The sequence below is a fragment of the Genypterus blacodes genome, unplaced genomic scaffold, assembly GCF_046128005.1.
Source record: "Genypterus blacodes isolate CSIRO-AG114 ecotype Tasmania unplaced genomic scaffold, CSIRO-AGI_Gbla_v1 ptg000017l_1, whole genome shotgun sequence".
NCBI classification, from domain to species: domain Eukaryota; kingdom Metazoa; phylum Chordata; class Actinopteri; order Ophidiiformes; family Ophidiidae; genus Genypterus; species Genypterus blacodes.
The window spans coordinates 6607338-6622622 of NW_027466831.1; the positions used below are offsets into that span (position 1 = coordinate 6607338).

The window sequence follows — 15285 nt, forward strand, 5'->3', positions numbered from 1 at the left end:
CATGTTTGCCCAACGCCCAAATGGATTCATTGCCGCCCCCTACTGGATTACATGTATTACTTTTTGTTGTACAGACTCTTGCATCGAGTTCAAACTGGAAATATGATCATGTTTCTGCAACAACATTTACAGATTATCACGTGTGTGGTATGAAGAAATCTTCACTTAGCCTCTCATAGGTGTACAAATTAATACCATAAATTTTTTTTACAACCAATTAAACTATGGGACCAATAAAGAAGTCTCTACTCAGCTATTACATTTTACAATTAATAGGGTCAACCATACTGCTTTAACAGACGCACACTACTCGTGTCCACTCTGTAACAAAAATGTGGCATGCATTTAGTGATTCGCAGAAAAAACACTATCACTGACGGTGCATCTAAAAGTAAATAACATTCAATATTACTACTAACAATTAAACAGAACGTTCATGTAAATACAGAATCTACCACTACTTTTAAATAACGAAAGAGGAAGTCATTCAGAAGTGGACCAGTCAATCGAACATTTAAGAAGGGTTAACACTTAATAATGTCAGTTTCACCCAATACAGGAAACAGTAAAACATGTACTTGCATTGTCAGGTGTACAAGAGCAACACAGCTTCACATAGATTTCCGAAATTGGGATAGATGTCAAACCCTTATTATAATAACATATTATATAATAATAAATATAATAACAATTCCGACGGAGTGATTCCAGGCCCTTGTAGTGTAACGTGTTAATAAGTTAAGTTAATAAATCAAAGAGAGAATTTATAGATAATATATATTATTAAATCCGGCAGAAATGGGTCAGGACTTGTATTGTGTAAGTTAGGGTACGTCAGTTGCATTGTGGGTAACCTCGGCAGAAACAATGTCACCTGTTTCAGGTGAGTGGGCAGCAATTCGGTCCGCAATAAACGTCATTAAGTCTTATTTCCGTTGTATTGCATGTGTTATATGTATCATATTGTTAGATATTATAGATAACTGCCCTTATGGATCGTATTTGTGTGATGTCACGGGGGTTTATTTCTTATGGGTTTATAGCTAAAAAGGGATTAAGTATTGTTAATTGAAAGCGAGTTGTCTGGTTTGTTTTATGCAGAAGTGTTTTGATATACTTTAGATAACAAATTGGAAACATTGGAAATTAATATTAGAATAGATATAATTTGGTTTAATACTTATTGTGGGGTGAATTTTGATGTGTTAAATCAGGCAAAAACAATGTCTCCTGTTGCAGTTGCAGAACAATAAAGGTATCTTCAACCCGGATACAAGCTCATCATTAACCAAAACACAATGCAGGTTACAGTAGCAGGGACTACACAGCATAACTGAGTACAAAGGGACCTCCTCCAGGACAGTGACTATGGACGTCTCTCTGGCTGAAGAGCTCAATTTATTCTACAAGCGCTTTGAGATTAACATGAGCAGCTGACAAGTCTTTACACCTGAGGTGAGAGCCCATACGGGAGAGGAGCGTGGGGTCACTGTCTCGGTGATGGACAGGAGAAGTCAACAGACTCTGTTCTCTGCTGTGATACGTTTCCCAAACTCTGGAAACCTAAAGTTTCTCTGAAACGTGTTTGTTCATGTGTTGCTACAGACTGCGTTTTTGATTGAGGTTTTTATCACAAAGTGAGTAAATAAATGGCTTCTCTCCTGAGTGGATTGCCATGTGTTTCTTCAAATTTCCCTGCAAGGTAAAGTTTTTACCACAAATTGAGCAAGTTAACGGCTTCTCTCCTGAATGGATTGCCATGTGTTTCTTCAAATTTCCTTTTAAAGTGTAGCTTTTACCACAATCGGAGCAACTATATGGCTTCTCTCCTGAGTGGATTTTCATGTGGTTCTTCAAGTCTCCACTTCGAGCAAAGTTATGACCACAAACTGAGCAACTAAATGGCCTCTCTCCTGTGTGCTTTGTCATGTGGAGATTCAGACATTCATTTCTATGAAAGGTTTTATCACAAACTGAGCAACTAAATGGCTTCTCTCCTGTGTGGATTCTCATGTGGCGAGTCAAGGTTCCACTTTTATTAAAGTTTTTACCACAAACTGAGCAATGATGCGGCTTCTCTCCTGTGTGGATGGCCATGTGTTTCTTCAAATTTCCCTGCAAGGTAAAGTTTTTACCACAAAGTGAGCAAATAATTGGCTTCTCTCCTTCGTGGTTTCTCATGTGTCGCCTCCAATTGCAATAGAATGTAAAGTTTTTTCCGCAAACTGAGCAACAATACGGCCTCTCTCCTGTGTGGATTCTCAGGTGTTGTCTCAAAGATGCATGTACGCTAAAGTTTTTACCACAAACTGAGCAACAATGCAGCTTCTTTCCTGTGTGGATATCCATTTGGACCTGCATGTCTCCATTCAGAGTTGAGATCCTGAATGGAGGCTCAGCCTCTGTGTTCTCATCACTCTGACGTTGATGAAGCTGTGATGACTGAACTTTCACTTGATCATCTTCACTCTTCACAGACTCCTTCAGATCATGACCCTGCTCTTTCTCCTGACTGATCCAGAGTGCCTCCTGTTCCTCTTTAATATGTGGGTGCTCTGGCTCCTGCTGGTCCAGACTGGAGCTCCACTTCTGCTGCACAAACAGCTGCTGGGCGTCTTTAGGCAATGCTGGGCACACACAAATACACAATGGAAAACGCATGAGCTCATATCTGCGTAAGCTTGTTGAGTTACAACAGTTGAGCTTGACTGTGGGACCAAGGCTATAGGGTCATGGTGTTGGTTTGATATAGTGTATAAAGAGGGATATTAAAATCTTTACTGTGATACTGAGCCAAGTTCAGTATTCAGTAAACGTCAGTCCATGTTTGGGTTTATTGCCTGAAAATAAAAGCCTGTTTCAAACTTGATATTACGACCTGATATATTAAAGCCATGTCTTCACGTCTTATAATCAACTTACGAAATAAAGCTTCACTCAACATGTCCTCTCTTATTTTTGCATGTACTCATAAAGTTGATGGAGAAGTTCTAGAACTAGAAGTCACATAACCAATGCATATTAACTTTGCTAAGGTCTTCACAGAGGAGAACATGCCTTCTCTCAGCCTCTGGGTTAGGCAAAGTTTAGCCTGGATGACTGGGACAGATGAGTTCTGTCCTGTCACTGTGTCTGTATAAAGCAGAGACAGACAGACAGACAGACAGACACTTTGTCCGTTGCTGCCATCCAGACTGACACTGTGTTGGTTGTTATAATAATATATTACCTTTGATAAAAACAAGCGCAAAAATGTAAACTCGTAACTGCGTCTGCGCGTTTGTTCAGATTCATGTTGTGTTTAAATGTTGCGCTATCGTCAACATCTGAAGCCACCGTTTCTGCTTATGAGTGACATTGTATTTATTTCTCAAAAAGTTCATATAAAAGTAAACAAACCTGTTCTGTGTAAGCGGACTTCAGGGTTGAGGGCGTCAAACAATCGTTTACGTAGTCTGTCGTTCTCCTGTTGTGACTGGGACAACTCTTCCTCTACAGCTCTGATCTCCACTAGTAGATCTTCAACAGCCTCAGTTGGTCGCTGTCTCACCAGCGACCTCAACATTTGTACTGCGGACATTTTCACGCAGGGACGGAAGCTGCTCTCGTGTTGTTTTCAAAGCGTCCAGTCTAAAGTCACTCACTTAGCCTCCGTAGCAGTTAGCATAGCTGTAGTGGAAGTTAACCTAGCTTAGGCAACCTATTGTCAAAATCGCGTGAAAAGACTCTGAGAAGTAGAAACCGGTCCCGTCGATTCACACAGCGCACACACGAAGGATCTAATGCCTCTACCAGTGGCGTGAGGAGAGGACCAGTGGGACACGAATCGACGAGGGGAACCCTATTTCCTGTCTATCTCTCCTCACTTCCTTTTAGCTTCTTCTGTCTTCCACCAATGGGGCTCCAGTCTTTTGCTCTTAACTCTTTCTTCCTTCCATGGTTGGTCCGGTCATAAGGTTTCCTCGTTATGACGGGACACTACCAGTTGCTTATAAAACGTAATGATTTCTCTTTCCTTGCTTCTGTCGGTGCAGGTCAGTCACTTCTTGGAATTTGGAACATTTTGAGAACACATCTGATAGGTTATCATCAGTTTATCCATTCCAACTCTGCACCTTTTACACCACACATATCATGTTTCATCTCTACTACAATGTCATCTGATACATGCAGTAGAGGCTTCTGGTTCACGTGGTTTATTTACAGATTTATTTACAGAGTATGCTGTCACATTGTCTTGGTGACCAACGGGAGAGAGTGAACACCAGGAAGGCAGCAGCTCTGAGTAGAATCTGAAGACGTGGTTTCAGAGCAATGAGAGGTCAGCTGAACACACCATCAGATGAGCTACAACACATTTACAACAGCAGGTGCAGGACGAGAGCTGAGAGGATAATAAGAGACCTCAATCTCCTCCAAGAACACACTCTGCTCTCTGCTGTGGTCAGAGAGGCGTTACTGCTGCCTGGAGGCCAAAACATTGATGAGGAGTTTCGTTTCTTTCAATTTTTCATGCCATTGGGGCCCTGGACCAGCGAAAGTACACTTTGTGCAGACTGTTGTATCCTTCCATGAGTCCTGGACCAAACAATTTCGATGTGTTGGCGGCACGACAGTATTTCACTGCACATTCTACTGTGTGTAATTGTCTTTGAGAAAAAAATGATTTTACATATTTTTCACGGATAAAACTTTAGATCGTTTTGCAAATTCTGGAAGCCTAAGGTTTCTCCAAAGCGTGTTTGTTCATGTGTAGCGTCAGATTTCCTTTTGAAGTGTAGCTTTTACCACAATCTGAGCAACTATATGGCTTCACTCCTGAGTGGATTTTCATGTGGTTCTTCAAGTCTCCACTTCGAGCAAAATTATGACCACAAACTGAGCAACTAAATGGCCTCTCTCCTGTGTGCTTTGTCATGTGGAGACTCAGACACTCATTTCTATTAAAGGTTTTATCACAAACTGAGCAACTAAATGGCTTCTCTCCTGTGTGGATTCTCATGTGGCGAGTCAGGGTTCCACTTTTATTGAAGTTTTTACCACAAACTGAGCAATGATGCGGCTTCTCTCCTGTGTGGATTCTCATGTGGATCATTAGGGACCCATGTGGGAAGTATTGACCACAAACTGAGCAACAATACTGCTTCTCTCCTGTGTGAATGCTGGTGTAGACCTTCAGCTTTTTACATGCGGTAAAGTTTTGGCAACACTGCCGTCTCTCTGCTCGCGAGTGGATGGATGTGATGTGTCTCTTCAAATTTCCCTGCAAGGTAAAGTCTTTACCACAAAGTGAGCAAATAAATGGCTTCTCTCCTGTGTGGATTCTCATATGGACCTTCAGGTCTTCATATCGAATGAAATTGTTACCACAAACTGAACAACAATACTGCCTCACTCCTTCGTGGATTCTCATGTGTCGCCTCAAATTCGCATGTATGGTAAAGTTATTTCCACAAACTGAGCAACAATACGGCCTCTCTCCTGTGTGGATTCTCAGGTGTTGCCTTAAATTTGCATGTATGTTAAAGTTTTTACCACAAACTGTGCAACAATGCAGCTTCTTTCCTGTGTGGATTTCCATTTGGACCTGCATGTCTCTATTCTGAGTTGAGATGCTGGATGGAGGCTCAGCCTCTGTGTTCTCATCACTCTGACATTGATGAAGCTGTGAGGACTGAACTCTCACTTGATCATCTTCACTCTTCACAGACTCCTTCAGACCATGACCCTGCTCTTTCTCCTGACTGATCCAGAGTGCCTCCTGTTCCTCTTTAATATGTGGGTGCTCTGGCTCCTGCTGGTCCAGACTGGAGCTCCACTTTTGCTGCACAAATAGCTGCTGGGCGTCTAACGGCAATTCTGAAACACAAAATTACACAATGGAAATCATATGAGCTCATATTTGTGTAAGCAAATGTCGAGGTGCAACAGTTGAGAAAAGTCACAGTTCACTATGGGATCAAGGTTAAAGGGTCACGAAGTTGGTTTGATAAGGTGTATAAAAAGGGATACCAAAATCTTTACCGGGATAGTGATACAAAGTTCAGTATTGTGATTCAGTATTGACACAGTACCATTGAAAATATAAGTATATGTTAACAAAGGTGTTTGGGTTTATTCGTTGAAAATAAAAGTAGCCTGTCGCCAAATTTGAAAAACCTTTAAAGTCAACATTTTTAGAGATAAAATAAAGCTTAACCCAACATGTCGTCTCATCTTAAGGGACTGTTCTTTTGTATAGAAGTTTAGCCTCTGACCTGGGAGACAACAACTTCATACTTCAATTGTTTCCCACTACACCAAACATAAAGCTATGAAATTAACTTTTATGCAGTTCCTTTACTTGTCTGATGTTTGTTGCCAGAAAGCCAGCATGTTTACATCGTCTCCTGAGAGTCAGTCTCAGCAGTATTACAGTGGAGGTTTCCAGAGTCAAGGCAATACAAATATGTAAAGGTAAAACATTTTTCAAATTAATTTCAAATTAATTTTTAATACATCCTGCTGTTTATTATAGATAGTTAAAAGATAAATGCTGTGAAATTTTGATTTTGTGTTGCTATTTCTTAACTTTGTGTTTAACTTGACACCTTATTCCACACCAACAAAAATAAGGGCATTTCAGGACAACAACTTTTTGCTTTTGCTTTAACAAAATGCTAATGTACAGTCATATGTTTTAGTTGACAAAAAAATTTGGCGTAACAACTTTCTTCATGTTGTGTATAAATGTTGCACCATCGTCAAACCTCTGAAGCCACCATTTCTGTTTGTAAATTACATTGCATTCATTCCTCAAGAAGTCCAACCTTGTCATGAAACGTAAAAAAGTGAACAAACCTTTTCTGTGTAACCGGACTTCAGGGTTGAGGGCGTCGAATAGTCGTTTGCGTAGTCTGTCGTTCTCCTGTTGTGACAGAGACAACTCTTCTTCTAAAGCTCTGATCTCCTCTTGATCTCCAACAGCCTCAGTTGGTCGCTGTCTCAACATTTGGACTGTGGACATTTTCACTCAAGGACGGAAGCTGCTCTCGTGTTTGTCTGCCTGTGCTGTTTTCCAAGCGTCCGAATCTAACCTAGTGTTGGCAAGCTATCGGCGACATCGCGAGAAAAGCTTAAAAGCAGAAACCGGTCCCGTCTGTTCATACAAATGTGCCCACACACACACACACACACACACACACACACACACACACACACACACACACACACACACACACACACACACACACACACACAGAGGCTCTAATGCTTTTACCAGGGGAATGTGGGAACCATGGGGATACAAATAAAGGCGGAACACCGAACTTCCTGTCTTTGTTTCACTCCTTATTCCCCACCGTTCCATTCAATATTCCAGATCTATTTCCTTCCTCTTTGCTTGTTTATCAGCTTCTTTATCCTGTGTCTACGTGAGCAAACCCCCACTGTGTCCCCCAACTTAGATATTTGATTAAACATATTATAATAATATATTTATACAATTAGATTGATATGCCCCCACTTTACAAATAATATTATTGATCATTAAATGAAACTAAAGTGGGCTGATTAGATTAGAGTCCCATTATCCACACTGCCTTCACAGAATATAGCCCCCCTTCTCTGAGTTATGAAGTGCTCCATGAGGTCCTTATCTGATCTGTCCTTGACCTGACTGCTGTCTGCTTGTAGACTTCAAGTTATTCCTTCACACTGCTGCTTTCATGTCAACACAAGCATCCTCAAAGCCTGCTGGAAGCAAGTCTAGTTTCAGGAGCATTTGTTCTTATGTTAAAATTGTGTGTACAACATTGTGTTATAACTTAACACTTAACCACACCATCACAAATTAAAAGCATTATTTCTGAGGACACCAGAAAACGTTTCTGTCTGTATATGACATTGTGTTTATCCTTAAAAAAGTTCAACCTTGGCCAATGGAAATGATTTACGTATTTACAGAGTATATTTAACACTACACTGCTTATCCTCTAGAGAGCGCTGTGGTACAGGTTCACGGTGAGAGTGATTTCTTCTTCGGCTGTTGTTTATCATGTGGAGCAGACTGAAGAATGAGCGTCAAGGGTCGATTTATGGACAATACGAGACATAAACCCCGCGTCATTTATAACATTTAACGCGAGTGTGTGTGTGTGTGCGCACGAACAATTACTCAACATTACACACACAATCACGCGCTCACACACAAACCGTTCTCTGGCGGACGTATCGGGACACCGGATGCTGTTGTTTTGAAAGAAGCGTCTCTTTCTTTTTCAGCACTTCGCTTTTTGTTTTCTTCCCACTTTCCCTCCACCTTTGCTTTGGTCAGCATGGCTGTGAACAAGACGTACATCAGCATCGGCTACGCGTCGTTCGGTTTGCTCATGGGTTTCTCTGCCTTCTTGGTGTGGAACATCGCGTACAAACAGCCGTGGACCGGAGCCATGGGAGGACTGTCAGGTAAACACGCCGACAGAAACCTGTTCACCACACAATCATGGAGATGACGTCATGTTAGAACATTACACAGCATTAGATTGGACAAGTAACTATAACATATCACTTGATTTAAGTGGTAGCATTTAAAGAAATCGTTTGACTCGGTGCAGCTGTTTTGGATCTTTGTACTCTGTATTCTTTTTAAGTAATTTGAAGAATTCAAAAATCAGTCAGGATCTGGATCAACCAGGCGATAAAATACTGTCAAGTTTGTGAAAAAGATGTTGAGACTGCCGGCGCCCTCTTTATGCAACAATATAGGCAGTGAAGCAACAGACGCGACCTTTGACCTAGCGTGTGGTTCTGCGTTTGTGCTACTCCTTATCTATATTGACATCATTCTTCACAGATTGTATCATGACATATTTTTGGGGTTTTGATCAAATAAAAAAAATCATATGTCTGCTAAAATTCCCGAAAATCTCAGTGTTACATTTTCTGGAATTCTTCAGAATATGAGAAGTTGATATTTAATTATAAGATTTAATTTAATCAACACTATTTTTTGACAAATTAGCCTCATTTTTGCTGCTTTTTCACGAAGCTTTTCCTGCTGTGCTATACACTCACATGAATTTCTTCACAAAAATGTCGCGTGATTACATTTAAGATGAAGATCACATCTATCATCTGCGTTGTTCTGTGCAGTTGGGTAACAAAGTTATTTTGGCATCGCTTTCCAGTGTTATGGCGGTAAAAGGGGAACATGAGGGCAGAAGTGAGATTCATTGATTCAGCAGCTGACAGAGTGCTGTGTCACGATGTGTCCAACAATGACAGTGCATCAGTTAGTCACCATACAAACTAAGGTCCCTGGTAGTTAGTTAGTGTTTAGTTTAGTTAGTAAGTAAGTTTGAGCCGCCTGAACAGCTTCAACGCACCTCTGCTCATCCTGAAAATCCTACAAATCTTTAAATCTCTAAACTTCATACTTTGTGCCTGTTGTTCCTCCCTCAGGCGTTCTGGCTCTGTGGGCCCTGATCACCCACATCATGTACCTGCAGGACTACTGGCGGACCTGGCTGAAGGGGCTAAAGTTCTTCTTGGTCATGGGTGTTTTCTTCTTCGTGCTGGCTCTGGTAGCCTTCATCACCTTTCTCTCCATCGCCATCACCAACAAAGAGTGTGAGTTATTCAGGAAAGCTTTACCTAATAATCTCTGATCACATCAGCTGCTGTGTGTGTGTGTGTGTGTGTGTGTGTGTGTGTGTGTGTGTGTGTGTGTGTGTGTGTGTGTGTGTGTGTGTGTGTGTGTGTGTGTGTGTGTGTGTGTGTATTTGTATTTGTGTGTATTTGTGTGTGCTGAACACCAACGCTGTGTTTCCCCCCCGCAGCCCTGCGCGATCCTCGGAGTCTCTACCTGTCCTGCGTGTGGAGCTTCATGAGTCTGAAGTGGTCGTTCCTGCTCTCTCTCTACTCTCACCGCTATCGCAAAGAGTTCGCCGACATCAGCATCCTCAGTGACTTCTAATGACACACACACGCGGCGCACGACAGGCACAAACAGACTCGCCGGGTGACAGTGGGAGGCAGCGGACAGAGTGTGTGTGTGTGTGTGTGTGTGTGTGTGTGTGTGTGTGTGTGTGTGCGCACGACTTGGCAGGCACACTTCACTGATAAATTCAGGCCCATTTTATACAAACTTTGACAGATTTTGTTCCTTGTTTTTGTTTCTCCAGCTTCCTCTTATGTGTCGTCATGTATCCAGACTCTTTTTTGCCCAATATTGAGTCAAACCCAGCCATTACAGAGAGCGACACTATAGTAGTGTATGGTGCATTGGTTGGGACGTGTTGCAGTGTCATCCTGTAGCCACAAGAGGGCGTCCAGCAGTTGTATATACAGTGCTTTATGTGTGTTTGGTGCCTGTTTCTCTGTGTCTTTATCAATGAATGATAGTGGAGCTTTACAGGCACATGTGACTCAGACTTAAATAATACTAAAGAGAAATAACTTTTTAAATCACAAGCTGTGCATAGATTAAACGCTGACATCTGTAAGTGAAGCGTTTGAGGAGCACAGCTGGTTTTTGTACGACACTCACCGCCGCCACATCCTGCCGTGTCACTCTAATGACAGATAAGATTGTAAATATTTCTAATTACGTGCCGCAGTTTTACAGTTGAGGAATGGTTTTGTATCTTTTTATCAGTTGATCAATAAGGTTTGATTGTATCTTGGACTTTAACTCTCTGCAGTCCTGACATGATTAACCTGCATGCTTATGTAATCATCTTATTGTTTAAACATGTTTTGTTTGTGACATTTGTGACAAACACGTTGCTTAAGATGAGATTCTTTTAAATGTTTTATCACTGCCGAATCTGTCCTATGAACACATGAAGGAGTCGTGTATTGATGGGTTGTGTGAGTGTTGGCATATGTGTGTGTGTGTGTTTTCTCTTGAGAATTGAGAATAAAATATTTTTTTCTGGTATTCCCTGTGTGTTGGATGGTGATTCAAAGCCTAAAATGGTCAGTTTGGAATTGTCCAATGCCCACATATATATATTTATATACACACGGTGTGTAAGTGCAAGTTTGTGAGAGCAAAGAACACGTTTTATTATCTTTGACGTAACATGAGAAAGTGTCCAGGAAGCGGGCCGAAAGGTGTTACACATTCCTCTACGTGGTTAGTCTGGGTCAGGGGTGGAGTGTGTTTGCGTGTGTGTGTGTGTGGGAGAGAGGGAAGAGGGGGGTCAGTGTTTGGCATTAGAGTGGGATTTGCACCATGAGAGGAATGAACCATTTCTCCAGCACCCACCTGAGCCACATTTATGAAGGAAAAACACCCCACAGCACCGCAATCACAACAGTAAACGTGAGGCAATAAGCTGCACTTTGAAGCCGGGCAATTATTTCATCCATCCACCTTTTTTATTCTGTCCCTAAAGGGAAGGAGAGGGGAGGGAAGGAGGGGGGGCTCAGAGTTATGCTGTATGATTTTGTTCAGGCTTTGAAGTTGATGTGAAAAATATGTGACAGATTTTTGTTTAAGCGCTATAGATGTTTGGTGCAGCAGAAGTTGTTAATTGATTCATTTAAAGCTAAACACTTGGTGGAAAATCACTTAAACGAATCCTGCAATCGACTAATTATTTCTCTCTCTTTCTTTTGCTTTCCTGCTTCCTTCCCTCTTCATTCTCACCACACGCTTTTGGCTTTTTTTCTCTTCCTGGTATGTATACGTTAATTGCATTACACAGCTTTGTTTGTAAGCCCCCAGAGTCTCATTGCGTCAAGGTAATTGCAATGTTGTGGTTAAATCGCCATGGTAACATTTTTTATCTGGCCATTATAAACTCCCAACATTAAGAAACTGAAAAACAATCCGACTTACTTTCCACTGAGCAAGCTGGGGGCTTTGGAACCAAACGCGCCCTATTAAGTTTATACACCAGCCTGTAAAAGTGTGTGTGTGTGTGTGTGTGTGTGTGTGTGTGTGTGTGTGTGTGTGTGTGTTTGTGTGGTATGTAAAGAGGGGGAGGGGTCTCATTTTATTCAATTATGGGACTCCTTTCTACCCAAATCAAGGAAGGAAGTCGTCTCAAGTCTTGACTGGCAGTCTGGTGAGTGTGGTGGGGCTGGAAACAATGGATCATACATTAAAATATCACAAATATCCAAAACATCCTCAGGAATTATACACTAAAGCTCGACAACTAAGAATTATCTGTGACAATCAACCGACAGGAAAATTATGGCTTTTCACACACATACACACACACACACACACATTCATGCACTTACAGGTGAGGGTCTGAGGTTTGGACACGCCGCAGTTGCCAGATATTAAAAATAACTCTTATAAGTGCTTTGACTCTTATTTCTTGCAGGTTATGTTTGGTTGCACTGGCGGTGACGTTTCTCTTGGGGTGATGAGGTCGTCGGTTTTGGTTTTGAAAAAGCTGAAGCGGTGCCTGCTTGAAGTGTGAGCTGGCAACCAATCCTGTTTGTGAAATATGAACGTGTGTATTGGTTATAGAAAAAGTAAAGTATCCGATCTAAAAAAAGAAGGGAGCAAAAAAAGCCCAAATGAAAAGCCAACATCTTGAATTAGTCGAGAACCAGATGGCCTCTTTGACATTAAGAAGCCGCTTTGGCATTTTAAGAAGGCAGTTTCAGAATGATTTCCGATGAACTTCCGCAAAGCGCGTTACAAAGCCCACAGATATTTGAGCAATATCCATAGCAATTTACTGTTTTATTTACAAACTGAAACATATGTCTCCAGACCTTTGCAGCCCGCCCCCCCTGCACCCCCCCCTGTACCCCCCTCTGCCCCCCCTGCCCTCCACCCCGTCTCTCCTTATTACCGCACTGATTTACCACTGCAGCATGTCACCCACACTATTTACCTTTTCCTTTCCTTTCTGCCTTTCTCTACCTGTCTATCTGCCCTTATCGTCCTCCCCCATCACTCATCACTCAGTCTAAGTGAACCCCCCCCCCTCCCTCCTCCCCTTCCTCCTCCTCCTCCTCCTCCTCTCTCTCTCTTCCTCAGGCCTGTTAACCCTTTCAGCAGTTGGCAGCATTACAGTAAACGTCCTCCCTTCTTTTTTTTCTTCCCCCCTTCTGTGTGCGTGTGTGTGCATGTGTGTATGTGTATGTGTGTGTGTTGCTCTGCCCCTGGGACCACTGCAAGCTCGCATCTGAAACATTTTAGGGAGACACATATTTGCTGTTTGAGAGCACAAAAGGATATGCCATGGCAGAGGCTGTTTGAAGTGGCTTCACAGGGGGAACCAGAACCAGAGCGAAGGATCTGAGAAACCGTAAAGAAACGTTAGCACAATGTTACTTTGGTAAGGTCATCTAATCTAATGGAGGCAGGGATTGATTCAATGTGAAGGCGTAGCCCTTTGAAGCTGGCTGCTGAGCTCTGTTGATGTTTCTAACGCAATAGTTCTGTTGTAGAAACGCAACATTCCTGGGTACCTTGCAGACATTTGACAGTGCTGAACGCCTGTTAGAACCTAATGCAGGATGCCAGGGCGCCTTTAAATGCTCCTCTCACATGCAGCTATTAAAGCAATTTTGGAAAATGTAAAGATTTTTGGGGGAGTTCACATCCAAACAAGGTCAACAACACTGTTTCTTTTGTAAGTCGGAGCATTTCTGAGATATTTGGCGTCCCTAGGCTTTTGAATGGAGCCTTATGGATCCAAAGAACTCAATCTATAGAGCAGGAAATGCCTCTTAAATCTACTCAACATGAAGTGATCAAGTTAGATATGAATATGTTCAATGCTCAGAAAGTGTTTTTACCCTGAGAGGTTTGTATTTTCTTCATGGATCGACGTCCTACACTGACTTCCCAGTGCTTCTCTCCCCTAACGTGAAGTGGCTGACGTGCGATGGAGACATGCAGGGTGCTGCAAGGAAAAATACCACCGAAACATAATTGATTTCACATTGCAGCTTAACACAGAATCCACAAGATACGTTTAGCTTTTACTGTGACGTGCACAACTTCTATCTTTGCAAAGTGGAGGAAACACATGGATCCACATGGTTCCATTATAAGGTGAGGGCCGGGGAGTGAAAGCCAAATATCTTCAGAATACTAAATCGTAAAACAAAACAATGTCAGGGACTTGAGTTTGGATGTGAACTTCCAGAAGACGTTTTAAGTTTTGTGTCGGACGTCGTGTGCAGAGAGCAGAACAACATTTAATGAAACTTTATTGGAACTAAATCTGTGTTTGTTGACATGTTTTGCTGTTTGTGTGGTTGTCATGATAAGCTCATCGTTTACACAGAAACACTTGCTGACTCATCACCAGTGTTATTCGCGTTTCCAAAGACAGCCAACCTTGTGTTTGGGGGCGGCTGACTCAGCAGTGACTGTAGTAATACTGTAGAACTGGGTCAGAGGTCGGAGGTCAGCAGCTCACACCAGAAGCAAACCAGAGTCTGCAAAAATCGAGAAAAATATATCTATTTTCAGTAATCAAAGCAAAAATGTTCCTCTGTCAGGTAAGACAGACAGATCAACCAAAACTGCACATACATTTATAAATGTATCTTTTCCAACTTCAAACATAATTGAAGTTAAAACAGTGAAACCAGGAGCAGAGATCATGAGATGTGAACAGATGACAAAAACAAGTGGAAGAAGTTCCTAGAGCTGTGAGCAGCAAAGTGACCCTCATTTCTTTATGTTTCATCTTTATTTATATTGTAAATTGTTGAAATGATTTCACTGCACTTGCATCAGATTTCTCACTTGTTCTTATGAAATAAAGATTCAGTAACAGACGGGGAATTCTTATGATCACGTCTGATTCTTGAAAATTGTAAATCCATTTTGTTGCCTTGTATTCACCGTGTTGGTGTCCGATCTTTGAAACAGTAGCTTCTCAAGCTACAAGCTACTCATGGTTTAAAGTAGTTAAGCTGCAGTCAAGCTACTCTCTTCAAAAGCTCCTGAGAAAAAGTAGCTTAGCTATTTGAAGCTACTTCGGGAGGCAATATTACATATTTAAGTTGTTTTACTCTTGAAGCAAAATTAAAACATGAACAATCTAAAGAAACAAAAAAGGTCAATATCATATAGTCAATTTCAACATCAAGAGTAAACAATGACGTACAGACAACAGTTCCTACCAGACTAAGTAAAGTGACTGGGAAGAGTGATGCATGCTGGGATATCTCCAGGGGAGCAGCAGGGTCAATAAACCCCCGACCCTGAACCCAAACATGTCCCCCCTCTCAGTGAAGGTTTCTGTACTTACACACTTCTAGACTTCCCACCTTCAGGTCAGAATACAGGTGGGAAAAAATTATGCGTGCCAG

General features: G+C 41.8%; 3 protein-coding genes across 3 annotated transcripts; 1 reads left to right on the top strand and 2 right to left on the bottom strand.

Moving 5' to 3' along the window:
- Positions 1–316: 316 nt before the first annotated feature.
- On the bottom strand, positions 317–3859 carry LOC142991125 (uncharacterized). Its single transcript, XM_076141132.1, has 2 exons — positions 3400–3859; positions 317–2627 (listed from the first exon to the last, which is right to left on the bottom strand). The coding sequence occupies exons 1-2, from the start codon at positions 3578–3580 to the stop codon at positions 1600–1602; spliced, it is 1209 nt and encodes a 402-aa protein (XP_075997247.1). The 5' UTR covers positions 3581–3859; the 3' UTR covers positions 317–1599.
- Positions 3860–4432: 573 nt separating this feature from the next.
- LOC142991124 (uncharacterized) lies at positions 4433–7160 on the bottom strand. The gene is made up of 2 exons (XM_076141131.1): positions 6841–7160; positions 4433–5859 (listed from the first exon to the last, which is right to left on the bottom strand). The coding sequence occupies exons 1-2, from the start codon at positions 7004–7006 to the stop codon at positions 4721–4723; spliced, it is 1305 nt and encodes a 434-aa protein (XP_075997246.1). The 5' UTR covers positions 7007–7160; the 3' UTR covers positions 4433–4720.
- Positions 7161–7995: 835 nt separating this feature from the next.
- On the top strand, positions 7996–10921 carry slc48a1b (solute carrier family 48 member 1b). Its single transcript, XM_076141133.1, has 3 exons — positions 7996–8445; positions 9442–9609; positions 9819–10921. Exons 1-3 carry the CDS (start codon positions 8316–8318, stop codon positions 9953–9955), a joined length of 435 nt encoding a protein of 144 aa, XP_075997248.1. The 5' UTR covers positions 7996–8315; the 3' UTR covers positions 9956–10921.
- Positions 10922–15285: the final 4364 nt, after the last annotated feature.